Consider the following 27,693-nt stretch of genomic DNA (forward strand, 5'->3'; position numbering starts at 1 on the left):
TAAAAAAAAAACAGTTAAAAAACTTATGTACATCGTAAGTAAATAATGCAGAAACATGGCGATACTTATTACAGGCCTTCCCGTCGCGAATCCGTATTTTTAACTGGGGGCGGACAATGTTACGGAAAATATAAAAAAATGGCTGAAAAAATAAGCGAGCTACATTATTTTCAGTTAATTTATTAAATTTAAAAGGAACTGTTCCAATGCACAAAATGTCTAATGCAGTGTTTATTAAATATCATAAAATTTTAATAAATAAAAAAAAAATAATCAAAAACAATATTTTTCAGAATCATGAATGAATTTTATTTAAAAACGAAATCACAAAAGAAAAATAAACAACCTTTTAAATAATGCGAAAAAAAAGCCATTAAAATAATCATCAAATATTAGAAATTGTTATAAAAAATGTACATAACAATATTTTTTAATGCTTTACAGATAATTTTAAAACCTTTAATGCAGGTTCCTTAGAGGACTTAGGTGAAATAAACAAATAATAATTTTTAAGAAATATGTTTGACAATATAACACCATGTTTCTTTAGCATTTTCAAGTTATAAATATCTGATATCATCATAAATATATTGCACAACGACTTTCTGCATGTCTTTTTTTTCTCAACTTCAAAAATAATGTAACAAAAAAAAAACCACTGAACATAGCAATCCAGAGGTACCCTCAATCCACCTCTGTCCATGGTTTTCGTGTAGTCTCCATACAACTGAAAATAAAATGCAGTGTCAGTCAACAATTCATTTTCACTGACATCATCTTTTCTTGTAACATAGCCTGCAATATAAAACAGAGCCATTTTTGTACTCAGTGGCAAAAATGCTTCTAGTTCAGGTAATTGATTAATTATATCATAAGATTCTTCACTTCTAAAATAGCCACATTTTTGACAAATGCTCAATATCAGTAGTGTAATCTGAAACATCAACTTTTAATTCCAATAACAGTTTAGCTTTTTCAATGTTTAATTTTTCAACAACAATTTAAACTGTTATAAAATATGTTCCGTCTGAACCTTGTCTAAACTTACTGAATGCTTTTTCATTATAATCTGTTGAGAACTCTCCTAACATAACATAAATGAAATTGTTTTTTAACAAATGTTTACACATCTCTACTAACCCATAACAAGTATGCCAAATTGAAGAACTTGTATCTCTAGTTAGGGATTTTATTCTACGCCCTTGTTTACCACTCATATCTCCAAAATCAAGTAAATATTGCAAATTTATGTCTACTTCTTCCGAAATAACTCTTGAATAAGTTTTGAAAGCAGCTATAGTTTCATCACAAAACACTTTTAAACAGTGTGATACATTTTGTCTTTTAATGGGTTTTGAATGTATAGCTACAAAATTTAGTCTAGATAATTTAATTAGCTGATCTTTTTCAAAATCAAATAAACATTTAAGGTCACTCCATTTAGCAGTCATATTTTGATTTTTTTCAAAATGCAATTCCTTTTTTTTTCTGCTATCCAGTTATTTCTGATGGATTGATTTCTGAACATAGCTTACTTGCTAAAACAAAAAAGCATCCAAAAAAGATCATCCACCTTTTGAACATTTAACCATGATACCCAAAACAGTATTTGCTAACAACTTAGGATTATTTTCAGCTTTTCCAAATAGAGAACCACCATGGTAGAGAAGAAGAGACTTTACATAAACCTCATCTACCAATATTATACAATTCCTCTGATTCTCTTCTATATTTGAAAATACAGTGCTGATAAAATTAATATCTGAAACATTCTTCGTCCTAGATGTAATTTTTGTCAGTGTTTTTACACTTGGAAGTTTAAAATCTTTTCTTAACTGATTGTGTAGACTTGGAGATATTGAAAAATAAGAATACAATCTGATGATTGTTTCTATATTATAAATTTTTTTACCTACTTCTGATGCATTCATAGATGCAATATGATCTTGTAATATCAATCTTTGATGATCAACTTCAATGTTGTTCAGATAGAGAATTGTTTCTTCCACTTTTGACCAACAATTAAGAGTGGTAATATGGTCTTTAGATAATGAAGAAATAAAGCAATCAACACCAGCATGAAAACTTTCAAATTTAAAATTGCTAGAGATATGAACAGCAAACATAGGTATACAGTTAACATAAAAGGAATTTGATTGGATGTGCAAAACTTCATTTATAACAAAGATTGTTACAGGACAAACAAATTTATGATTTTTAATATCTTCACATAAAGAAATGAACGTAAAAAAATCACTTTTTAAATATTGTGACAACTCATCACCCTTTTCATTTCTGATAGAAGACATCACTTTAGTAGTGGACCTTGGTTTTAAAGGTTGAGTTAGTATAACACTTGATGGAATAATAGGAAAAATTGAAGGAGTTTCGATTGTTCTATCTTTCCCATTGACACGAGCTTTTAAGAAAATTTTCTGGAAAATATCTTTAACAGACAACAGTATCTGGCTTATTTGGAAAATTACTTCTTGGAATTGAATTTATCCAACGATTTCGTTCTTCTTCGTTCGAGGGAAGCCTATAAACTCGTACTTTATTTTTAGTGTCATAGTTTCCTCTACATCTAGGAATACAGCACTCTTTAACCATTTTGTGACTATTAACTGCTCTCAAATCGAAATTTTAAAATTAAACTTTCCGTAACATTGTCCGCCCCCAGTCAAAAATACGGATTCGCGACGGGAAGGCCTGTAATAAGTATCGCCTTGTGCAGAAACTATTTTGAGGTGCAATTCGCATTTTAACTTTCAGGCAAAATTACTCAGAGTTGTGTAATAAAGTATTTTTATTTTCGCTTTTTTCTGTAGAAGGCGTAATGAACTCTACACGTATCAATCGATATTCGAAGTTTTTGTCCAAAACCAAGTTTTGCTGGTAAAATTCTTGTAGAGTAAATTAGCCGCCGTCTTTACGAGAGCTTCAGTATAAAGATAATATCGAAAAAGTGATCAAGTATGTTTAAGCATAAGAATCTCTGAGTACACTAAAACAAAAAAATCTTTATCATGCAAAGAAAGTATATGACGATTTTTATAGTGAAAATCCTTTAATTTACATATGTAGGGATATATATATATATATATATATATATATATATATATATATATATATATATATATATATATATATATATATATATATGATGGATGGCAAATATCCTCTATTTGAAATGGAGTTTATAAGGAATAGCGTTGAAGAAATAGATAACACGAGATAATTTTCGAAGATGTGAGAAATATGCTAAGTTAGCAAATGACAAACGATAACAAATAAAGGCAGCTGAAACGAACGAAGAGAAATGCGACCTTTTTGAAAGCCTAAGTGAAGCATGATTTCAACTGCAACAGCCGTTTAAGTTAGAAGAGGAAAAGGACGATTTAATTTAACAGTTCCTAATGGCCCTCGATTCTCGATTGTAACCATTGTTTGTTGTACCAAGCCTTAAAATTATCTACTATTTTTTTAATCAAATTTCCAGATTTATGTTTTACTTGGACCGTAAAAGTTGTTTTTCTTGATCAACTTGTTTCTCAACCGTAGATATTTCTCTAGGTAAACTTGTATACAGCACAATTTTAATTTTCTCCATTAGACCCAATCTTGGTCCTATCAGACCAGAGTTTAAGCGAAATGTTATTCGGATCAAGGTTGAATATTAAATAGATTTCTCAATAATCTTTAGTGGGATGATGTACAAAAGATACTTAATTCTAAAATTGTAAGCTTATTGAATTTTAAACTGAAAAAAATGTCAAGAGATTATTAGAGATAAGTTTCCATAGTTTTCCTTACATTTTGTTTTTAGAGACTACTGCAGAGTTATTTCAATTGCAGGCTTAAAATAGATCTTCTCTGCATATTTTATCCTGCAGGTCCTAATTAGGCTTAATCCCCATTAAGTCAAAATCTATTCATTATGATAACAAGCTAATTTGAAGAATTTCACAGCCTGCACCTTGTTTGTTTCAACATCAAAGAGAAGCTATTCACAGATATCAAAAAGTGTTTATTAATTAAGCCAATGAGGGTCAATGTTAATAATTGATATCTACAGAGTTGAGTTGTTAAATGGAGTCATTTCAATTTCAAAAAAAGTTTCTCAAACAGTTAATTACATAAAAGGTTAACTTTTTAAAATGAAAAAAAAAAAAAAAAAAACGTCAAATAAAATTTATCAAGTGCTTACACATCCAAAACAGCAAAAAACACCACATGTAAATTTCTCATAACTATAATATAAACAAGAAAACAACTTTAATTTATTATATATATATATATTTATTTAATGTACATTGAGCACAATGATAAGAGAAAGAAGTCTTTACAGTAGTTAAAAAATTATTCCTGTTTAAACAAAGCTTCTGGGGGAGATCATATGATGAGCTTCTTTTAGACTATCTACAAGAATCTCTGATTTATCATATCTTCAATATTCTATTTAGAAACCATCATTTTTACAAATTCTAAAATCAAAAATGATAAAATGATTAGATTAGCAGAATAGCAAGCATTAAAAATTATTTTTATCAACAGATCTTAATTTTCTCAACACAACATTAAAATGAGGAAACATTGAAATAAATAATCACTTGTTCTATTTACCTTCATAGTTTACTTGTCCATCACCATCTATATCAGCTTCTTTTATCATCTCCTCAACTTCGTCTGCGGTTAACTTTTCTCCAAGATTTGTCATGACATGTTTTAATTCAGATGCACTAATGAAGCCATTCCCATCTTTGTCAAAGACACGAAAGGCTTCTTTGATTTCTTCTTCTGAGTCTGTATCCTTCATTTTTCGAGCCATCATGAGTAAAAATTCAGGAAAATCAATTGTTCCATTTCCATCTGTATCTACATCATTAATCATATCTTGGAGTTCAGCTTCTGTAGGATTTTGACCTAAACTTCTCATCACTGTACCAAGTTCTTTAGTTGTAATTGTCCCATCACCATCTTTATCAAAGAGAGAAAAAGCTTCTTTAAATTCAGCAATTTGCTCCTCTGTAAGGCCTTCAGCCTATTAGTTAAAAACATAAGTAATATTAAAACTAATATGAAAAGAAAGACACAAAAGACAGAAAGAATTTTCTTTAGAAAAAACAGAATTTAAAAAATCCTAATTTTAAATTTTTTTTTCAAAATATAAATTTTTTTTCATACACAACTTATATTATATATTATTTTCATGTAGGTTTATTTTAAACTACTTCCATCTAGGCTTTAATTCAAATGTTGTAACACAAAACGGTAACCAGAATCTTTTATTTGAGCATTTCAGTAAACAACATAATTTAAATACATATCAAATCTTAACAAACTTTATCGACATTTATGTACACATGTAATTATATCTGATTGATTTGGCAAACTTTTGACATTATGAGAAAAAACCTTTCTGATTGTTAAATAAATTGCTTAGATTTCGCGAAATAGCCTTTTTCGACCATTATTAAAAATGGTATATTAAGAAATTACAAATTGAAAAAAACTCGGAAAACTTACCATAATAGATTATTATAATATATTCCAGCGCAGAGACAATCGCACTAACAACTCTGTAAAGAGAGCGAATGAAAGAGTTTAAGGCAGGATCAGAGAAAAATATTTTAATTTATGAATGTCCAAAGAAGGTAATCAAATTCAATAAGCGTTTCAAACCTTTCATGAGTTTCAATTGGCTTAACTATTAACCAATGGATAAAGTAAATAAATGGGAGGTTTTCCTTAAAACAAGAGCTTTCCAAAGTATACAGAGCAATGAGGAATAAAAGACTGCTTTCAATGAAAATAATAACGCAATATAATAAGCAAATTAAAACGAAAAAACAAAAGTATCAATTTATATACGAGCGAATTGCCATTTTTTTTAAACGTTTTTATTTGTTGACTTAATATGTCAAAGTTACAACATTTTTGAGTTAATGACTTCCGACTGCTTTCTCACGATCCATGCCGTTGTTTCTTTACTTGATTTTAAACGAAAAGATATTTAAAGAAAACTTTGGTGCGGGTGGAGAATCACAACACCAAATGAATTGTTTCGTATTTTTATGTTGAACTCCTATGTAGTTTACTACGATTTTTTTAGATACAATAAAGTATAGAAAGATATCAGTCTCATTACTTCTAAAAACACTTCATTTAAGGCTGTTTTACAAAAATAGACAAGCCTATTAAAGTTATTAGCTGAGATTACATATATAAGAAAAGACAAATTTTAAACGAAATAATTGTCTTTTTTAATTGCTCTCAATAGAAACGTTTGTTTTATTCAAGAAACTTTTGCTTATACACTGGTTTCTATTTAGGTTTTTGTATAAAATTCCAACAATATGTGTAAAGAGCAGTTTAGTTATGTTAAAAGGACTCGGGTTATCCTATTTCACTATCGCCTTTTTCTGCATCGTTCAATTACTGTTACATTAAATGAGCATAGTTGAGCACCTAACTTTTAAGCACTGCCCATTATTATTTATTTTTGACGACAGACTTTTATCATGTCGTGAGTAAAAACAATAATACCTCCAGAAACGCAAAAATGCTGCTGAAACAATTGGAGCTTGAAAAACATGAATAAAATATGATCAATGAATGGCAATTGGAAAGATGGAGGATCCGTAAGGCAATCAATCAGAGATCAGCAAAAATTCAATGAAATTTTGTTATTTTAGAATACTCCGAACTCATTCTAAATTAGTTGTACGCAAGTTGCAAGCCAAAAAAGCCTTAAAACAAAGCTATTTACTTTTGGAATGGTGTAAAGCACTTTGGAGAAAACAGAAGATAGAGGCTAGATGAGGATATATTGTGTAGTGCTATAGGAATTAATCTTACGAGAAAAAACACGACCCTTATTTAAAAAAATTACTCTTCACAATACGATATTTCGCTGCTCCAACAAAAATGGATAAATATTCACACACAGTGAATAAAAATACACACAGTGGATTTTTTCCCAAGGTATTATGACCTAACACCAAGAATAATTGATTGAGCAAGACTAATTTTGTTGCTTTTAAAATTCTAACCTAATTTCTCCATTTAAACGCCAACGTCACCTTCAAAAACCTTTAAAAAGAAAGATTTACATCTGCAGTTAACGGATTACTGCCGCTTAACATCGGTTTATACATTTTTTTCTCTGGTTAAAATGTTCTTATTGCAGAGATACGATTTTTATGTAAAAGATGCAACACGGCATGTTTTGATTCTAAATTTTAATAAACCCCAGATGTTATTACAAAACTTTGTAAATGAATGAAAAAGTTTGTCGTTTGGTATTAACGTAAGGTTTATTAAAAATTCAATCAACTTAAAAATTCAAATCAACTTAAAAATTCAAATCAACTTAAAAAAAAAAAAAATTTCATTTTTTGCCTGTTAATATTGATTTACTAGAAGAGCCAATCATTGCTTAATCATCATCCAATGATTGTAGAAATCTTTTCTTCTTCTTTTAACGTTGATGAAGTGCACCCCCTATAGAGTTTGACGTTTAAGTTTGGTAGACAACCCCAGTGAGTTTTTTTGTTCCGTATACACCTAAAATATTAATGTGAAAAAGATGAACGAAAAAGGCACCGAAAAACCGCTTCTTTATTTATTAATAATTTATTTTGATGAAAGTTTAATTACCATAAACATTTCAATATCAAAAAACATACATTTGCTTTCAGATTATCAAAAAAAACCGGTTTTTCTGGAATTAAAGCTAATTATTACTGACTGTATCGATTCTCTCTGAAAACCATCCATTTAGAAATTTCTCACTTGTGTTGTAGAACAAGCGGAAGTTTCAAAACACAAGTTTCCGATTACATCAAGGATGTGTTCAAAGTCTTATGATGTGGTAAGTTCTCTCGAGTTTCGGCTAAACGTTTTAAGAACCATAAGAAAAAGATTGTGCCATGTATTTAAAGCCGTCTTAAGAAAGATGCAAACAGCTGGAGATTTTTAAAGCAATTATCTTTAAAGTTTGGAAATACGTCACCTTAGTTTAAAAAGATGAAGAATTTATAGAAGATTGTAGATGTCAGAATATCGAAGATTAACATTTTTGAAATGTACTTTAGAAATGTGGGTTGCTTCTTTATTGATAAAAAAAAAAAAGATTTGAAAGGCATTTTTTTTTTTTAGGACGAATTTTTTTGCCCTGAGAAAATTAAGGAATTACAAGAGGCATTCTCACTCTACGACATAGACAATAGCGGTACTATCACTGTAAATGAAATTGGTACGGTCTTGAGAAGTGTTGGTCAAAATCCATCTGATGAGGAAATCCAAGCAATAATAAAAGAGATAGACACTAACGACAGTGGTACGATTGAATTTGCAGAGTTCTTGGCAATAATAAAGCGTCAAGTTCAAGAGAGTGCTCACCATGAAATTAAAGAATTGTTTCGTGCGTTTGATAGAAATGGAAACGGTTTGATTAGCAAAGAGGAGTTACTCTCGGTTATGCGAAATTATAATGAAAAGTTCCCAGAGGACGATGTCGAAAATATGATGAAGGAAGCGGATATAAACGCTGACGGTTTGGTTAATTATGAAGGTCAGTTTGGTTTTTTTTAAACTTACAGGTTTAAAGAAAATCTTAATGTGTAACTGCTGCTTTAATAATTTTTTTTTATTATAGAGTTCCTGAAATTGATGATTTCCAGCTAATCACCCATTGTTCTAAACTCGTCGAAAAAAAAAACAAAAACGCATCTTATTAAAATAGCATTAGCAAAAGCACTTCATAGTTATCGCAAACAAACTTAAAGCTAAAATTGTAATTCTTGTACACACTTTTGAAATAGAATTAAAAGAAAAACGTATTTCTTTTCTTTTCCGGTGAGTGTGTTTAAAGTTTATTTGTGTGGAATGTTTAAATTTAAAGTTTGTTGGTAAGAAGTAAAAAACCAACAAAATGAGACGTCAAAATTGAAGCGTGTGAGTGTGTGGGAGAAGGGAGCACAAATTTCTCAAGCATTTTTGTAGCACTCTTTACCGATATAATCATTTAATGAGGTCATGTTTTGTTTACAAATTAGTAATCAGGGTAACTAAATAGCAATATGTAAGAAGTGAAATTTTATTTAAAGACGTTAGCTATTTCCCTTTCTTTTTTCTTTTTTTTTGCCTATTTGCTAAAAAAAGGCAAACAACTCATGTTTTCTTTAAAATGAGAACAAAAATGGTTTGGTCGATCTCATACTTGATTTATTAAGTGGGTCAGGGACCGAAAATTTGTTCTTAAAATAGGGCTTTTTTTTTTTTTTTAATCCATGCATGACGGTGCTACAGTTCGCCTGACAACTGAACTGTAAAGGCTAACTTTCGGCAGAGGGATAATTTTGCGAAATTCCAAAATTATCATCCACGCTCTTCCCCGACTTAACTGCTCCAGAACTCTTCCTGTGGGGGTATTTGGAAGACAGAGCATGCCGTTAAAAATCTCAAATTATTCAGCAATTGTAGCCAAACATCTGTGAAGAAATTAAAAAAGTTAGCCAAAAAACGTTATATCAGGTGATGATTCATGAATTAAAACAAGCTCGTCAGTGCGCGTCAATTGCAAAATATTGTTCGTTTAAAGGATGTATTTTTCAAATATTTTATAATCAAATTTATTTCTAAAATTGTGTTTTTTGTTTACGAAAGAAAATATGTGAATGATAAAGAAATAAAGAAGTTGTTTCATTTTAAAATGGTGTTGTGATTTTTGGGGCCCACTGTAGATAGTGATTCAACTTTAGTTACATGTATCCTCAAAAGAGTATGAAGAGTTTAAAAACATATGCCATGTAAGTTGCATGTAACTGATTCAATGCTTGTTTACATTCTGTAAATTTATTGACAGAAAGTAAGCAACTATTGACTTTTTTTATTATTTATTTATTTTTCATCAAAAATAATGACCAGAATGGGAAGAAATTTGATACGCTGTTAGTACAGAGAGGATTAGACAGAAATAGATTTTTTCTCTAACTATTTTTTTTTTCTTATCTCCAAACAGCAAATTGAGTGTTGATTTGGAAATGAAAGAAATATATCATGCAATTCCTGTGTCTTCTGCATCTTGTGAAAGAAAATTCTCCATTAAAATGTATACATTGAACTTTTTTAAATAATTATTTATGATTTTTCAATTATGTAAACTTAATATTTCAAGACAATTTAGTAATAGCATATTTAACAACATATGGTAAATAACAACATACTTAAATATAAAACTAAATTTAGACCTGGCAAAATTTACTTTCATCATCAGTTTCGTGATGTAAAACTAAATTACATAAATAAGTGACTGTTGCTAAGGTAACTTGTTGAATCATAATCTTACTGCTCCCTTTTCTAAAATTAAAAAAATTAATAAAGTGCTTTAAATCAAACTTATGCTTCTAAGTTAAATTCTTTTTAAAAGAGGATAAATTAATTGATAGGTTTTAAAACCTGATACTTTCTTTAGTTTTGATTATTTATGTAAAAAAAATCAACAAGAAACCTTTAAGTTTCAGCAATCTTTACTATCCTTTCAGTCTTTAAAAACTAATTGGGTTGTTTTTTGGGAACCGTTATGATGCTTGAAAATTATTTTTAAAGATGGTAGACTCCTGCCTTCTGCTGAGTTAGATGCAAATAATGCATCTAATTCAGAAGATGGCAGGAGATGAGGAGTTGCCTGAAGTAAGAAGAAGAGCTGATGGAGAATCTACATCAATAAAATTTATGGCAGTCAGAGATCTAGAATCAGAATCTATCACTGTTCAAATCAGAAATTCTCTTTATGTTTCTACTACAAAGAGAAAATATTTAATTATGTTAAGAATATAAAATTAATATAATATTATCATAATTAAGAATATAAAGAGTTGTTTATTTTTTCATCCTTAAAAATTAATTTCTTAAAATCAAAATCCATTGCTGAAACTGGTTAGGAACTTTTAAGGTGCTTCACAGAGTACGCAACGTATTTAAGTGTGTTGTTGATAATTATAACTTCCTGTTTTACACATAGAAAATTTATTTTATAAATAGAACTACAACTTAGTAATTGAAGGTTTATGACAAAACATTCGTGTTTATATTATTCTTCATTTATTGAACTCAAATATTGTTTATCATCTTAAATTTGAAACTGTAAGTATTGGTAACCACCAGGTACCTGCAAGTTTTTTATAAAGAGACTTAGAGTATTGCATGTCCTGATTGAAAATTTTTTAAAAAATTAACTCACATAACATTAAGATGACGTACTTGAGGAGGAGGAGGAGCAGGTTCCAGTGTTGAGTAAAGAATCTCATTTCTTTTCTTTTAAACAAATTTTTTGGTTGTTCTTACAATCGGCAGCCCCATGAAATTATAGTACGCTTGTGCATTGTTATGCCCTTATTATAATTAAAATCTCATTACATTCGAAAGTATTATAATATGTGTAAATATTATAATACATGTAAGCATAGTATCAAATTCAAAATCTTCGCATAACGATTCTCCTATCAAATGATTAATAAGACTTTATTTGCTACTACTAGAAATTTTATTCCCTAATTTTTACTAAAGCGACTTTACGTTTAGATATTTTAGTAACTGGGGTGGACCCATTGTTTGGAATTAGAATTAGAAACACTATTTAGCCTGAGTTTTGTTCGGAGTGTCCCGGCAGGCTACTGGGTATTTGGCTGATAACCCGCTGGCCGTAATATCCGCAAAACTTCAGCCACGCATTTTGTTTGTCAATACGAGGAAATGTGTCAAAAATGACGAGAAATGTTTTCAATTAAAATAACACATTTGAAAAAATCATTAATAGGAAACTAAAGAGCAAATATAGCTTAATACTATAGAGAGAAAATTTTATAAGGACTTTTCCTCATTCGAGTTTTTATAAACAATATTGTTTTAGTGAATTATAAGAGAATCGGCGAAATTGTTTCCATTTAGAAATGTTTTCATTAAAAAAAAATTCAATTAAAAGAAAAAAAATTTTTTTTTTAACAGAACAGTTCTTACAATTTTCGCGTTACGTCGAGTTATTTTAAATTTTATTCCATAGGTTTACGTGAATATGGCTTTCTGCGTGATCGGGTCATGCGCTTTTTTCTGCACTCTTAACAAGTCGTTAGGGCTGATATTTAGTAAAAATGAAATTAACAATCTTAAAAAGAATTGGTTGCTAAGAAACACACTTTGCTCGCTTATTCACTCTACTATTTCGTCCTTAGGAACTGTACTATGGTAAGGTGCATTATTTACATGAAAATAAGTATCATATACTATGTTAATATAAATATATATGCGTAAAATCTATTTAGCGAAAAAAAAAGTTTGATTAAAACTTAATGTTTAGTTACGTTGAAACGCCAGCACTTGTGCACAATTTTATTAATACGTCATCGAAATATGGACGGTTATTACTGCTGTTCTCCACGGGTATGATTTATCTTAATATATAAATTTTATATTAGCATAACTGAAGAGTATTTTCATAAACACTTTCATCTGTGGTAAATGCTTTACTTTAGCGTGGTTCACCTGGTGAATTTAGTTAAACAAAAACCACGCTTAAAGTTGTATATTCAATCGTGTAAACAATGACTTAAAACTTTTAAGTTTAATTTGGAAACTTATTTAAAAATGTGTTATACAACCCCACAACAAAATTTCCAATAAAATGTAAAAAATTTCAAAACGTTTCAAATTCATTTGAAAAAGTTTAACATAAATGTTGACAATTTTTGCAAAGAAACTTTTCGTCTGAACAGCTTTTTTGGAACTTTGAATATACAGTACTGTCAATAAATTTTAACCCACTTATTAAAACTCATGTTTTTTTAACATATTTTTAGTCATTACTTCTGAATATTTTTTTTATAAAATAGTATTAAACAATACAAAACACTATTTTGACAAACAAAAGCAATATTTATTAAAATTTTAAATAGTTTGTTGTATTTAGATGTCTAATGTGTTTATTATTATATGCGGATCTGAAGCAATCAGCTCGTTTGTTTTTAGCTTGATCTTGGATTTTTGTTTATTAGTTGCTGTGAAGGCTTTATATTAGATGATAGTACAGTTTACAAAGACATTTTATAAATATTGTGCCGTCATTTATCATTTTTCGTTATTCTAAGAAACTTTTTCTAGCTAAAATTTTTTTTAATTTTTTTTTTTTTTTTTTTTTTCATTATTATGTTTAATGTGTTAAAAGTGTCAAAATGGGTAAAATTCCATTACCGGAACTTAAAAAAATTGTCCTTCTTGAAAAAGGCTTTTCTCAGCAACAAGTCGTCAAAAAAAACAAAATATACAAAGCCAGCCATTTGAGAAATTATAAAAAATTTTAAAAACACAACATCTCTTGAGAATTTGAAATGGGAGACCTCAAAAGCTTACAAAACATCACATAAGTATTTAAAAAATGTGTCTGCGAAATCGGAAAAAAACTTGACGGCAAGTTGACAGGAGAACGATATGTGGAAAATTTAAGACATGCAATACCATCTGGAATGAGACTAATGGGTGATAATTTCATTCTACAGCAAGAAAATGATCCCAAGCATTGAATATTTCCGAATGTTATAAAAGGGAGCGGGCCGATATTCCACAAAACTTCATTACAAACTTATACAAATCAATTCCCAAGAAAATTGCTTCTTTGATCAATGCAAAAGGTGGACATACGAAGTTTTAATTTTTTTTGTGTATCATATTTAATCAAATTATTTTAAATTATTAATGTTTGTAATATTTGTTTCTATATACCTGATTTTTTTTATTTAATAATTCCTTCATATTTTTAACAAAAAATCACGAATAGTTGTAAAATTTTGGTGGGCTAAAACTTATTCACAGTAGTATACATCGTACTTTTTTTTTTTATTAACGATAAGTGTCATTCTGCATTATAAAAAAGCTTTTTCTGTTCTTGGATAATTGTTTTGGACTTTGCAAATAAAATCGTTGAAGAAGATCTCCCCTGTTACAATCAACTGGAATATTTTAGGTGTGGACAGGCAGTTTGGGATGGAGACGGTCATGTCTCTAAGAAACTTCAATGTTCTATAGACCTCATCTTCAGGAAATCATTATTGTTATAGTAATTCAATATCTTATTTTAATACATTTAATTTAATAGCAAGAAATTATTCGGTGCTAAACATGGTGGCTTATCCTGCATTTTATCAGTTCATACTGTTTACATGTACACCGATATATATTTTTTCGTAGACAACTGGTAATTGCTTGTTTTAGCGAGCAACTCCCTATTTTCCATCAAATATATTACATTATAAACACAGAACTTGCTAAGTATGCATCTTATGGAAAAACAAAAGGGCCGATGAGATGTCACATGTGCGAAATCGTAATTGAACTTTTTTTGTCGTTATAGCCTTAACGTAGACTGCCTTCATCAAAGTACAAAGGTTGTTCCGTGAAACAACAGTACTAGAATATTGATTCACCATAGGATTTTAAATTTGTTATATTGTGTTTTTAGCGGTCCGATCATAAAGATGTAGTCTATAAATTAGGGCTAAAGTACGCTTGAACGGATTGCGTATATACGAGGGCAGTTTCTTAGTAATGGTAATTTTTGGCTAATTTTTCAAAACTGAAAAGAAAAAACGTTAGATCACAGTTTTTGGTAGTCTTATTTTATCTTTTACGTTTTGCCAAAAGTGAAAGATAAAATAAGATGTCACATGATTACTCTTAATTAAAAGTTATATATAAATTCTCAAGGGAAAAAGTTGAAACTTGCATTATGGAAGAGATAAATATATTTCTTTCGTGTAGGCTACTTTTTATATGACATGGGAGATATGATTATGCACGATGGTTGTAATGGAAAGGTTGTCATTACACATCATATGTTGGTAAGCAACTCCCTTTTAAATTTTTTGACCGTATGGAAAATTTTTTTTTATATTTAGTAAATTCTTTTTATTTAACATCAAAATGTTTTAAATTCATAATTTTATTTTTGAAATTTAAAATGATCTTTGTTAAAATTTTTTATGATATTTAAGATTTTTGGGACTTTTACATTACATATTTATTACTTTTACATTATATCTTTGTTTCATATTATTCATATATTTATTATTATTTTTAGAATCATTTTGTTTGTTGATTATTGTGTCTATCATGTTTGTACTTTAAGATATATTTTATTCAGTTTTGTATTCAAAGTCGATCTCAAGATATCATTAATGTCTGAAATTTTTGAGGGAAGAAATTTTTGCGAGTTTCGCGAATAGACTCCCAATCCGCAAAAAAAAACTTTCGCCTTCGATCCTCGAAAATGTCTTCTTTCAATGATGTTTTCTTTCAATAATCTGCTAAGCTTCGATCCTAAAAAATTTCTGACAATGTATTATATGCCTTAAGTTAAGATTTTTAATAAGTTGACGCGTAGTTTTGATTCTTGCCGATTTACACGTTTTAGCATGAAAATTGCACAACTTTTTAAGTGACTATTTAAAATTAATGTCCTCTGAAATTCATGATGATGTTTACAAATTTTTAGGCTGTTATGTTTTACACGACTTGCGTGATAAACAACCGATGCGTTGGATTTGCCGTGTTTTCTCTTGTGGCTGAGTACAGCAGCGTTTTCTTACACATACGTCGCCTGTTGATAATAGCTAACATGCGGGAGTCACTAGAGTATTCCTTTAATAAATACTGTGTCATGGCAACAGTTTTAACGTGTCGCGTAGGTGGATGTTTATGGATGTGGAAATATTTAATGGTCAATTCAATCAATTCGATCAGTAAAAGCAACTTTTGTATCGGTATCTTAGCATTATTGTATATCACACCAATGAATGTAGGAATGATGCGCCGTTTGTGGATTAATGATTTCATGTCTAAAGGTAGAAAGCTTGCAATTTAAAAAAAGCTACTTTGCCTTTCCTTATTTGACAGTCTCCTGCGTAGTTTAACTCATTATTTATATGGTTGCACAGTAAACTTTCGATAAATCAAACTACTAATGGACCAAGGAAATAGCTCGAGCTATCGGAACATTCTATAACTCAAACTTTTACAGATGAATGAAAGTAGTTCGAGTTATCATGTTTTCTTTTTTATTCGAACTGAAAGGTGAACAAAATACATCACGAATTTAAAAAATGTTCTAATCCCGCTGTATCATTAGTGCGACTGTGAATTATCGGAAGTTTGCTGCTTTTGTTTTTACAATTGTTCATGTTTGAGCCTTTTTTTTATCATAAAATTTTTCAGTTACTATAGTAATATTTTCTAAATTACTTTTACGAAATGTAGTTTTACAGATTGTACTTCACACTAAGCTTTACTTTTGTTTCGTGTTGTAAACCGAACCCGAACTAAAGCAACTTTCGTGATGTAGTAACCCAAACTCTAAGCAAATTTTGTGATGTCGTATGAGTATGTATATTAAGGATAATTTACAAAAAACGATATTTGCCTTATTTATATTATTCTTCAATTTGGACTAAATTTTTTTTTACAATATTAAATAAAAAATTTTTTAAAGTACAGACTCATTAAATTTAATTTCCTTTTATGGGTGTGTGGCTGGCAATTTAAATTTTGTTAGCAGTCTAATTTACCTTATTATTTAGATTTACCATGTACCCCCCCTTCGTCCCATAATAATAATAGCAAAAAAAAAGAAATATTGAATGTAACTTTTAGTATCAAAAAAGTACATATAATTAAACAATAAATTAAAAATATTACTCCTAATTATTATTTTGAACGGTCAGATTCTGGATTTTAAAATGATTTTGTTGTACTTAAATTGTTTTCCAGTAATTCCACTCTTACCCTAACCTTTCTACAACTTTTCAAAACTCTTTCCCAGAATTGGACAAACGCAACTTGATCTTTTGAAAAATCTCTTTTCTTCATTTTTCTTGTTGATATTTAACAGAATATGATATTTAACAGAATATGATATTTAACAGAAATAAAATTCGTAATACGAAGATCAGCAAAAATTGTTGACGGATGTGTTAAGGGGGAAAGTCCCTCAAAAAGTTAATTTTAAATAAAACTATATTAAAAATCAAAAAGTTCTATCATAAAATAGAGCAGCATGTTGCCATGGTAACCTGGTAACTAAGGAAAAAAGGGAAATTAGTTCCTTCACCCTGGCAAAGATTGCAGTCGATCAGAAAGTCATTAATAGCTATTTTTTTCCCAGTTTATTGATGAAAGATAGATCTATGCAATAAACAGACAGTTTTTGTTAACAACTTTTCTGTCAAGTGGTAGCCATGTTTAATTTTTGCTATCATTTTAAGCACGAAAATTACGGGGAAATTATACCTCCATTTACCATTTATGCATTCACAAATCAATTTTTATTATCTCAGATTTTTTCATTAGTCGTGTTTGAGTAGATTCGAAAAGTCTCAAAGCAAAAATAATAAAAGGTTTCTTTTAACAAAGAAAAATTTCTATCACGAATAAAAATTTCTATCAGGTATGGACGAAGAAAAGTCTTTTTTATGCATGCCATATTGCATCCTGATTTTTGTAAATACAATCAAGATGCTAATGATAGTTACCAACATTAACATCAGCATGCCTAAAACAGCATTAGGGTTGCCAACTTTTGATCTAGAGATTTATGGTTAATTTTGATTAATAACCTGTTAGAAACAAATCTTTCTTGAAGGATGCATGTAAATTGATGCACTAAAATTCACTTATGACCAGTGATAGTTTCTTTAATTGCAAGCAAATCAAACATAACTGCACTAACTAAACACTAACTAAAGTTACATTAAATTAATTTGCATACCAGTTAACCACAGCTTAATTTCCTGGTATTCATTACAACCTATCACTTTATCACAAAGTCCAAGTCCAGCTACACAAAATGAAATACCTATAAAATATGCTATTGGCAATTAGACCATTTTAAAACATGAAATGCTATAGCTTTTTGATTAGACTTACTAGCAACGCATCACTGGCTTCATCTTAGAAGCATTTAACTCCTATTTATTTTTTAGGGAAATATTCTTTACTTAACTGAACTGCTGCAAGTTTGCTTTGCTTATGTTAACATAAAAAAATAAGACATCTTGAAAGACAACTAAGAAATTAAGTGTCAACTATAATTTTCAACCTAATAAAAAGCATAAAATACAAATATACTTTACAACTTTAAAAACATACTTTACAACTTTAAAAATATACCCTATAAATATTATAACCCAATTTAACTTATAGCAATTTAACTTTTATATAACAATTTAACTTTTATATAAAAATTTAACTTTTATATAACTATAACTCAATAAAAGAAATTTTATTTTCTTTGTTTGCAACCAAATAACGTGTTTCCTACATTAACAACCAACCGACTAAACAGAGATTTTCTATTACTTAGTCAAATAATATAAAAACAGATTTATTATATAATAACAGAATTATGAATACTATGTAACTTACTTTATATAAGTTAAATCTGTTAACAACTTGCTATCATCAATCCACACTGCTATTCCAAATTTTTCATTTTTGCCCTTCATCTCACTGAGGAAATCAATAAACAATAAAATAATTCAAAAACATTTAAAAAGAAATACTCTAATATACTTACATTTTTGCATAACTCTATTTTATCATATCACTTATGTATAATCAGATATAAAAATGCATAGATCAAAGTATTACCATGTAGCTTTTGTAGATTCTTTAGAATCCTCAACTTCAATTTCATAAAGTTGTGAATCAGATGCATCCAAATTAGTAATTTCCACAATTTTTTCTTCACTTAGAGAACAATTATCATTTAAAGATCTTTTACTAGAAAACTCCTGGTTTTGTGTATAAATACATTCTTGAGGTCTTTGAATGACATTGTTTAAGTTCTTTTCAAGATTGCTTATTTGGCTAATAGTAGTTCGTTTGAAATCGTCAAGAACTAGAAGGGTATTGGTTGAACTTTCAAAACTATTGTTAATATCTTTTTTTTCATTGTATAATTCTCTACATTGAAATTGCTCTCCTGGATTTTTGTGAAATTCAGAGAAGCAATTTAATCCTTGATTTAACGAGCTTTTATTTTCGCCAACTTTTACAATTTCTAAATTAATTGACTCTTTTTCTACAGTTGAATTTTTTTGGGTAATGTCTGGTTTAACAACTTCTTCAACAAAACTATTTTTAGGATTTTCCACAATATTTATATTATTTTGATCATCAAGAGGAAAGCAACTTTTTGTAACATTTATTTCAACACCAGGACCTTGATAATCATTAAGGGGAACTTAAAAAAAAAAAAGTCAAATTGGTTAATAAAATAACTATAAAATAAAAATAAAGTTTTTGAAGTTAATTTTCATGAAAATCAGCAACTATCAATTATTTTTAGAAGAAAATAAGTTACTTAGGCCAGGAATAAGAAGACTATTTATGCCTATTATTACTGTGTAGATGTCACAACAGACCGAATTTAATGTCACAACAGATTAAATAAGCTATGTAAAAAAAGCCATTAAAGTATAAATACACATTGGTTTGATCATTTAGATTAGCACAAAATTTTCGTACAAACTTTAACAATACCTTTAACAAGGTCTTGACTTTTAATTTTTTTAACTTTTACTTTTTTGTTCTTCGAGTAGTTTTTTTTATCAGGTACCTTTAATTCTTTAAAAACACGTTTTTTGGCTATTTTCTTTCCCATCTCACCAAGCAAATAACAAGCATATAATTGGATATAAAGTCTACATATTTTAGCTCGGAAAACAATAAAAAACAATTATTATTAAAAAAATCTCAGCACTTTCATTATTTCGTTTTCCGTGGAAATCACAGTTTAAGCGGAGGACTGCAACTCACTGAAGATTTGTCCACAACAATTTCTCATTCATATCAGCGATTTTTTTTACAAAAATTTGCTTGATTTTCGGATTCGAAACTTTAATTAGGCAAAATATTCACTCACCAAACTTTTATTCTCTTAATTTTCTTTCGAAATATACATTTCGACAACCCTAGTTTCCTAAATCCTAGTTTTTATTTCCTAAATGTTGAGTTTTTATCTTTTGAAAGAACAATTTTAATGATTGCTGGTATTATTTAGCGATTGCCAATATAATTATTACTTAACCATTTCTAGTATAATTATTAAAAGGCTGTATAAACATGTACATATCTTCAAAAATTCATACAGAATTAAAAAATTGTGTTAAAAAACGTGTGGAAAAAGTGGTTAAACGGTCTGCTCAATGTTTATTGTAATTCAAGGGTCTTAGGTTCGAATTTCTTGACACATTTAAGTCATCGGTAAGGGAAGAAACGAGGAACTTAATGATTAAATGCTATTCCTTATGTGACGGTTTTTTTTTTTTTTTAAATATATAAATAGGTCTTCTTAGAGTTTCTTTCGTAAAGTAAAAAAACAAAACAAAATTTATTAAGCAAAAGTCAATCCATTACAAATACACAAACAGGCAGTTATTTAACAAAAGTCCATTACTCTTTCATTTTTTAAAATTTTGGACTTTCAACACGTTTTCCTTTCTTTTGTCAAGAATTGTTTTAGCTTCATTTTTTCTTGCTTGCCTTATGCCAAGCTCTGACATGTAACAGTACAGGCACCATTCAAAGCATTTTTTCCAAGTGTGGAGTGTACTCAAATCTAGTTTAATTACACTACCGTGTATCGATCTTAAAAATATAATAAGGATTTCTTCACAGCAACACTAGCTCTCTATTATCTTCAACCACATTTATCCATTTTTACATAATTTAAAACTTTGTTGATAGCGTTATAATACAAGCAGTGGGTATTTTAATTTATATTTATATATAAATATATATTTTATTACATTATATTATTCTTTGAAAACCCTAAATCCCTTATGCTAAATGTTAACGTAATAAACTAATTGTTGCATAATTTTAAACCCAGATCCCTTTTGTTACCGTTTAACTACAAACTTTGTTTTAAGAAACTATCAATTCGATTCGAAAAGGTTTGTCCATATATTACGTCCCCCACCCCTTCTCCTCCTCCTCCTCCTCCTCCTCCTCCTCCTCCTCCTCCTCCTCCCATAACAAGTTTTTGTTTAAGATATATAGCTGACATTAAAGTTGTACTTTATTAGCTGATATTAATACATAAGTTGCACTTAAGTCTTCCTATATTATATTTAACAAAAAAAATTAAGTACACTTCTGTTTAGCTGGTCTTTTATTTTGTTCATGGTGAGCTTCAGTGTTCAACCAGCGTATGAGTTGGTACGGAAAGGTTGTCTTCAATATCTGTGTTTTTGAACCACTGGGATCAATTGTTTTCTCTCTCTTTTTTTTTAAGTAAAGACGGAGTGTTGATGCTATCATCATTTCAAAAACTCAAATTATTTGTAAGTAGTTTAAGTTTTCATAATAAGGATTGTATTAACTTTTTTTTCCATATTTTTGTGCTATAATTTACAAATCTAAAAAATTAGTGCGTCACAAAACTTGATACCTTTTCCCCTCCCATCCTTTCTTCCTGTAACAAGTTATTACAGAAACACAAACTCCTCTCCTCTCCTGCCCTCGGCTTGTAACTTAAAATAAAGGATGGCCTCAAACACGTTACAAAGCAACATTTAATGTCGATTATTGGGGAACAAATGGATTTAGGAAATTAGAAGTTGAATTATGATTCTATCCAAGTTATCCTTTATTTACTGCTCTAATGATTAAAACCCTGAAAAAAAATTTTTTTCGATTTTTCTTTTAAAATTACATTTAAGCTATATACTTGAACTATCGTAAACCAAAAAGGTTTTTCTCAGATCAGAAAATTGAATAAATTTGCTCCCTACGACAAAGTGTCCTCTACTAATAGAGTAATAGCTATTGCCACAAGATAGAATATTTTTTAATGCTAAAAATTATTCTGAAGTCAAAGTAGAGGAAATTGTTTTTTTTTTATTGCTGGAATCTGAAATTTGGTTATAAGCATTAAATTATTTTCTTGCATTTAGACGATCCTTCTTATTTTGAAAAAAATTGATCGCATCATCTCGTTTGACTCATGCGTCACCTACGAAGAAGACCCCCTCCAATCTAAAATGGAGCGCGGACTTGTGTATGACGCAAACTTGAATTCTAAACTTTTCGTTTGCATTCTTTGCTTAGAAAATACCAAATCACTTGTGACCTCCGCGTTTTTTTTTGTTTTTTTTTATTTTTTTATTAAAGAACACTAAGTTTTTAAAGTTTTATTTATTGAAGATCAACGCGATATGGTTTCAAGAAGCATTACTTGGGAAGAAGTTTATCTACTTTGCTTCCTTATGTTATTTATTGTTGAAGACAAAGTAAACAAAATAAGAACTTACGTATTTTAACGATAGTCTTCATATAAAAAAAGCACGTCGCATTGATTCAAATAAATCATCACAAAATATGCCGTATAAGTCTGCTCGTATATAAATACCAAAGTAAATACATCTGCTCTGAAGGTAAATTAGGATTACTTGATGTTTATATATCGTGTGTGTGCGCGCGCCCGTGTGTGTTTATACACATGCATATATACAGAATGCAATAAATAGTCGAATTGCAATAAAAAGAGAATCTTGACAAAACTAAAACGCAGACGGTTAACTGACAGCAGAAGGTCATTTTTAGTGATGAATCATAATTTAAATATTTCTGGTCAAAGCGATTAGTTTATGAACATCAAAAGCAAGGGGAAAAAGGCATTGGAAAAGTGAATTGTTCCAAGAGTCAAAAATAGAGCTAAATCAGTCATGGTTTGAGTTTGTTTTAGGCATACCCAGGTTGGTAACTTAATTAAAATCAAAACAAATCCAAGGAAAGAGTGATATCTTGACATTTTAGGGTTTGAATGCACTGCTGTCAGGAAACATTTAATGAGCCGTTCCCTGTTTAGAAAAAAACCATAACGGATTTTGGTCAATGTATCAAACATAAAAACAAACCTTATTTATTATCCATTACCGCGATAAAGTTAGCTAAAAACAGGAAAAAAAAAAGTTTGAAGAGCTGAAAAAATGGAAATTTTTCCTTTAAATTTATTAATTACCATTATTATCAAATTAATTATTGTTATTTGAATTAATTATTGTTATTTGAAAGTATCACAAAGTTACTATTGTTCTTTTTTAAAAAATATTTTATCTCATGAATGAGTTTGTGTAACTGAGTTTTTCTTGGCACACTTGAAAATAGTTTTTAAATGTAAACTAACAGTTTGACTCAGCGCCGGCCTTAGCTTTTTTGACAGGTTGGGCAAAACTTGTGAACGCGCCCCTAGGTATATATGGGTGGGTTGTTACCATTAACTACGAGACCAATGTTCTAAAATGATGAACAAGAGTGCTAAAGGGAATATATAGTTTAATGCAAAGAGATCCATATTGTGCATCAAGTTTCCTTTTTAACTAATTTTTTATTAAAATTATAAACTTAGACTTTTCATGATATGGGTTTATAGAAATGAGTGACTAAATAAATAGACAACGCAACGCTGCTTTTAAAATAACAAATGTTTTTATTAAACATATAATAAATCCTCGAACTATATAAACAAGAATTATTAAATTTTAAAATGTTACTTTTCTAGCTTTTTTGTCCGCGAAATCTCTTATCAAACTAGAAAAATCTAAATTTTCAGCTATTTCTTGCTCGATTGATAACATAGATAGAGAATTAAGTCGATCTTGCAACATGGTATTTCTTAAATATGTTTTGATTAACTTCAGTTTAGAAAAACTACGTTCTCCACTAGCAACAGTAATAGGTATTGTAAGAAGAATGCGCAGAACAATCCATGTATTTGAATATAACTCTTGTAGACAATGTTTTTTAATAAAATTCAGTACAAAAAGTGGTGTCATCTCTTTTGTATTTATTTCATTTTCCACATTGCTTAATTTATCTTTAACAAAAAACTGCACACTTATTAGTTCGTCGCATAGCAAAGCACCATCAATTTCTGATTTTGTATTTACAGTTAATTTTTCTTATAATTGTTTACACAATTTTAAAAGTTCATTCTTGATGGGCAAATTATCAAAATTAAATAAAAAACTCCATATATTTACATATTCATTAAGTTGTTTAAACCTTTCATTTATTGACGACAGACATGTATCTAATAAAGGGTTAAAAAATGTCACTTCAAGTTTCTTCTCGGGATTTTGAATTGGTTCGTCAGCAGCATTTTCATCATAATGACGTTTCAATCGTCGCACTCTTTTAAGCGGCTTAAATATTGGATCGATGTTTAAATCTTCAGCTAACTCTTTGGCATCAACCGTTGCTTGTTTAAAGCCAAACGTTCTGTAATTTTCCAAAATTGTGATGCATTTTTTCAACATTTCAGCGCACTGTACTCGATCCATGTCTTTGGCTTGCATTGCTTTACTAACAACGTTTATTTGGAATAGTACATTGTACCATGCAATTAAAGAAACTAAAAAACTATAGTCTTTTAATTGTTCTGCTAATGTTTGCGCTTCGTGTGCAATATCGGGAGTTTTGGTTTCAGTTTCATATATAGTAGTTAAAGCATCATTTACGCTGCTTATTTGGTATCGGATGGCTTTGAGGCTCTCAATTTTGGCTTCCCAAAGAGTGTCGCATAATCGTTTAAGAGTGAAGTTTGTTGTATGACTAAGTAAAACATTCCAGCGTGAAGTTGATGCAGAAAATAATGTGAATAATCTTTGTACTATGCCAAAAATGTTAATGGAATTTAGTGAAGACTGCGCTGCGTCACAAATAACCAAATTGAGAGTATGACTTCCACATGGAAGGTAAAAAGCCAAAGGATTCAAATCTAATATTCGCTTTTGTAGACCTATTTTTTTACCTTTCATATTTGCACCGTTATCATAACCTTGCCCTCGACAAAAGCTTATATTCAGACCAAAATCTTTTAAAGCTCCTATTATGATTTCTGTTAAACCAAGACCTGTCGTGTCGTTAACATTGAAAAACCCAAGAAAGTGTTCATTTATTTTTATAGGATATTCTGATATATTTACAATTCTAATCGTAAGCGAGAGCTGTTCTTTGTGAGATACGTCAGGAGTGCAGTCAGCAATAATAGAATAATATGTACTTTTTAGAGCTTTGTATATAATTATGTTGGTTAATTTTGATGCCATTATATCTATCATTTCATTTTAAATGGTTTTTCCACAATAATGATCAGAAGTATCTCCTTTAAGAGCTAGCGTGACGTGGTTTAACATGATAGGATCAAATTTAGCGAGTAATTGTACCAACCCTAAAAATTTGCCGTTATTAACTGCATACAATTTATCAGAAGAACCTCTGAAGGCCATATTATTTGTTGCCAAGTATAAAGTAATGTTCATCAATCGTTCAAGAACACTTCGCCACCTTAAACTCTCCTTTTCGATTTGTTTTTGATCTTGTTTATCAATAGTTTCACCAGCTTTCATTCGTATTTCTGTCTCAATCCATAGTTGATAAGCATTTCTGTGTGACTTACTATTTTCGTGAATTTTTAATGCTTCTGTTAATTTCTTCCATTTATTGAATCCATTTCCGTTTAACTTTAAATTCATGTTGAAAAAAGTTTGCAGCAAAAACAAAATACCGCATCTTTAGAAACTGAGTAAACAAGCCAACGTCGTGATATAACCTCACCATTTGAAAGTTTTCGGTTGTAATAAGCATTTGAAAAATGTCGTCTTCTATTACCGCGTGGATATGTGTCCAAATTCACTTGTATTGCACCTATATTAATTACATAATCAACAAATGTTGCGATGAATTGGCCACAGTCTGAGTAATCGATTGCTGTTTCTTTGGTGCGATCATTTACATCACCATCTTGGCCATCATCATTTTGGTTATCGATATCTTTTTCATCGTAGTGAACATTTCCAACTAATACTATTCCGTCTTCTTCATCGCTGGTTGATGTATCACTAAGTACATGCGCAACATTTTCTCCTTCCTTTACTTTATTACAATCACTATTTTCCGATGTAAAATAATTTTCAAGTTTTTTATAATTTTTCTTCAAATTATCAACTTTTTCTGCTTTAAGTTTTCTTTATTGAGCACCAGATGGTTTCTTATCATTATGAGTTTTAAAAACATTTTTTTCTTTATTATGAGTACTCTCCATAGATTGCTGCTGACAGTTTCTATTTGTCTAAAATTTTAAAATAAAAAATTAATCGCAAGCTAATAATTCATAAACAATTTCATTATTTATACTTAAGAAATTATCTTTATAAAAAAAACAAACATTCGAAAAAATTTAGGTTGACTTATTTTTTCTATTTGTTATATTGTTAAAGCTTGCATACAACGTTTGGCGCCCCAGTTTCCTAGCGCCCTTGGGCGGCGCCCAGCCTCACCCCCCCCCCCTAAGGCCGGCACTGGTTTGACTTTTAACTAATTTTAGGAACAACTTTACACCGCACAGTGGGCTAATTTTCAAAAAAGCTGGCCAAAAGTCAAAAAAAAAAAATCACTATTGTGATTTTATTATTTTGAAACTACATAAACAAAGCCCTGTTGCATTTAATTGTATAAGAAAAAATTGTATAAATTTTAAAGTTACCTAAATCTACGCAGTTAAACATCTGTTATTAAAAACACTTAATAGGCATTTTAAAAACAAAAAAAAAATGTGGTCAAATAAGTATCGTTTACAAAAAAGTTATTTATCGTTACTAAAAAACTAACTATGGACGATACTATTCAAGGTATTTATATAATATTTTAGTAAAATGTTTTATATTATTTCTCTAAATTTTATGCGAAAAGTGCGAACAAAAAAGTACAGAATAAAGTTTATTTATTTTCTTTAACCTATTTTTCAAGCATTGAAAAAGTAATGAACCCGCGAGATTCCGCTTAGTTATAATTTGGATGTTGTTCATAAAAGTGTATTCTAAAGATTGATTAAAAGAAAAGGCACCTATTTTGGCCTATTACTTCATTAACTTATTTTGTGTAGTGCTAGTCGTGTTTTTTAGTAAACAAAATGGCGGTGTTTTGTTTTATTTACAAAATCAGTCAAATTGTATATAGATATAGTTATTATTTTTCTTGAGAAACTGATTTTGTTAAGTGCAATAAAACTACAAAAAAATTAGTAGCACACATGGATTCGCTTTTTTGAATGTTTTTTGCATCTTGGGTATAAACTTGGAATAAAAAAATGGCAAGCACGTTCTGACATTGAAAAAAGTATAATATTACAACAAAAATTGTTAATCCAGAATGCTTTTAAGCTGCAACTAGGGTTAATAGTTGATCGACCGAAACCAGGATGCGGTAATACAAATGACGGAAATACAGCTCGAAGATTTTTTAAAAACTCACAAGTGTCTGCTGATATTCTAGGAGTGGATTTAGAACTAATAAATCGGTTTCATGTAATTTTACAGGTATTATCTAGTGGCTTTCCAATAGACGCAGACAAACTCGATAACTATTCTACCGAAACTGCACTACTTTTTATTGAAAAGTATCCTTGGTACAACATGCCTACAACAGTACACAAAGTACTTATTCATGGAGCCTTAATAACAAAAACAGCAATACTACCCATAGGACAACTATCTGAGGATGCACAGGAATCGAGAAACAAAGACTTAAAAAAATATCGCGAAGATTTCTCCAGGAAAAATTCCAGAAAAAATACAATGCATG

The 27,693-nt window shown here is 29.5% G+C and overlaps 5 protein-coding genes and 1 pseudogene across 6 annotated transcripts; 2 read left to right on the forward strand and 4 right to left on the reverse strand.

Moving 5' to 3' along the window:
• Positions 1-285: 285 nt before the first annotated feature.
• LOC149883421 (uncharacterized) lies at positions 286-4,333 on the reverse strand. The gene is made up of 2 exons (XM_090099976.1): positions 4,208-4,333; positions 286-3,004 (listed from the first exon to the last, which is right to left on the reverse strand). Exon 2 carries the CDS (start codon positions 2,307-2,309, stop codon positions 1,566-1,568), a length of 744 nt encoding a protein of 247 aa, XP_089956102.1. The 5' UTR covers positions 2,310-3,004; positions 4,208-4,333; the 3' UTR covers positions 286-1,565.
• On the reverse strand, positions 4,237-5,664 carry LOC149883422 (calmodulin-alpha). The gene is made up of 3 exons (XM_090099977.1): positions 5,527-5,664; positions 4,624-5,041; positions 4,237-4,484 (listed from the first exon to the last, which is right to left on the reverse strand). Exons 1-3 carry the CDS (start codon positions 5,527-5,529, stop codon positions 4,456-4,458), a joined length of 450 nt encoding a protein of 149 aa, XP_089956103.1. The 5' UTR covers positions 5,530-5,664; the 3' UTR covers positions 4,237-4,455.
• Positions 5,665-7,679: 2,015 nt separating this feature from the next.
• LOC145188092 (uncharacterized) lies at positions 7,680-8,839 on the forward strand. Its single transcript, XM_080064654.2, has 3 exons — positions 7,680-7,873; positions 8,161-8,575; positions 8,660-8,839. The coding sequence occupies exons 1-3, from the start codon at positions 7,850-7,852 to the stop codon at positions 8,686-8,688; spliced, it is 468 nt and encodes a 155-aa protein (XP_079920780.2). The 5' UTR covers positions 7,680-7,849; the 3' UTR covers positions 8,689-8,839.
• Positions 8,840-11,986: 3,147 nt separating this feature from the next.
• LOC149883423 (TLC domain-containing protein 2-like) lies at positions 11,987-16,487 on the forward strand. Of its 2 annotated transcripts, XM_090100652.1 has the most exons (4): positions 11,987-12,246; positions 12,359-12,441; positions 14,812-14,891; positions 15,545-16,483. In XM_090100652.1, the coding sequence occupies exons 1-4, from the start codon at positions 12,077-12,079 to the stop codon at positions 15,911-15,913; spliced, it is 702 nt and encodes a 233-aa protein (XP_089956778.1). In that variant the 5' UTR covers positions 11,987-12,076; the 3' UTR covers positions 15,914-16,483. The 2 variants fall into 2 exon arrangements, with proteins under 2 accessions (XP_089956778.1, XP_089956779.1); XM_090100653.1 differs by lacking the exons at positions 11,987-12,246; positions 12,359-12,441 and adding an exon at positions 12,986-13,685 and having other exon boundaries at positions 15,545-16,487.
• A 1,630-nt stretch (positions 16,488-18,117) lies between these two features.
• Positions 18,118-19,875, reverse strand: LOC149883424 (uncharacterized). Its single transcript, XM_090100811.1, has 4 exons — positions 19,588-19,875; positions 18,694-19,288; positions 18,469-18,552; positions 18,118-18,380 (listed from the first exon to the last, which is right to left on the reverse strand). Exons 1-4 carry the CDS (start codon positions 19,706-19,708, stop codon positions 18,326-18,328), a joined length of 855 nt encoding a protein of 284 aa, XP_089956937.1. The 5' UTR covers positions 19,709-19,875; the 3' UTR covers positions 18,118-18,325.
• Positions 19,876-23,591: 3,716 nt separating this feature from the next.
• On the reverse strand, positions 23,592-26,155 carry LOC149883425 (zinc finger MYM-type protein 1-like; annotated as a pseudogene).
• Positions 26,156-27,693: the final 1,538 nt, after the last annotated feature.

This window comes from Hydra viridissima, unplaced genomic scaffold, assembly GCF_058129835.1.
Source record: "Hydra viridissima isolate aposymbiotic clone 2 unplaced genomic scaffold, HvirCarnegie_v1 scaffold_10, whole genome shotgun sequence".
NCBI classification, from domain to species: domain Eukaryota; kingdom Metazoa; phylum Cnidaria; class Hydrozoa; order Anthoathecata; family Hydridae; genus Hydra; species Hydra viridissima.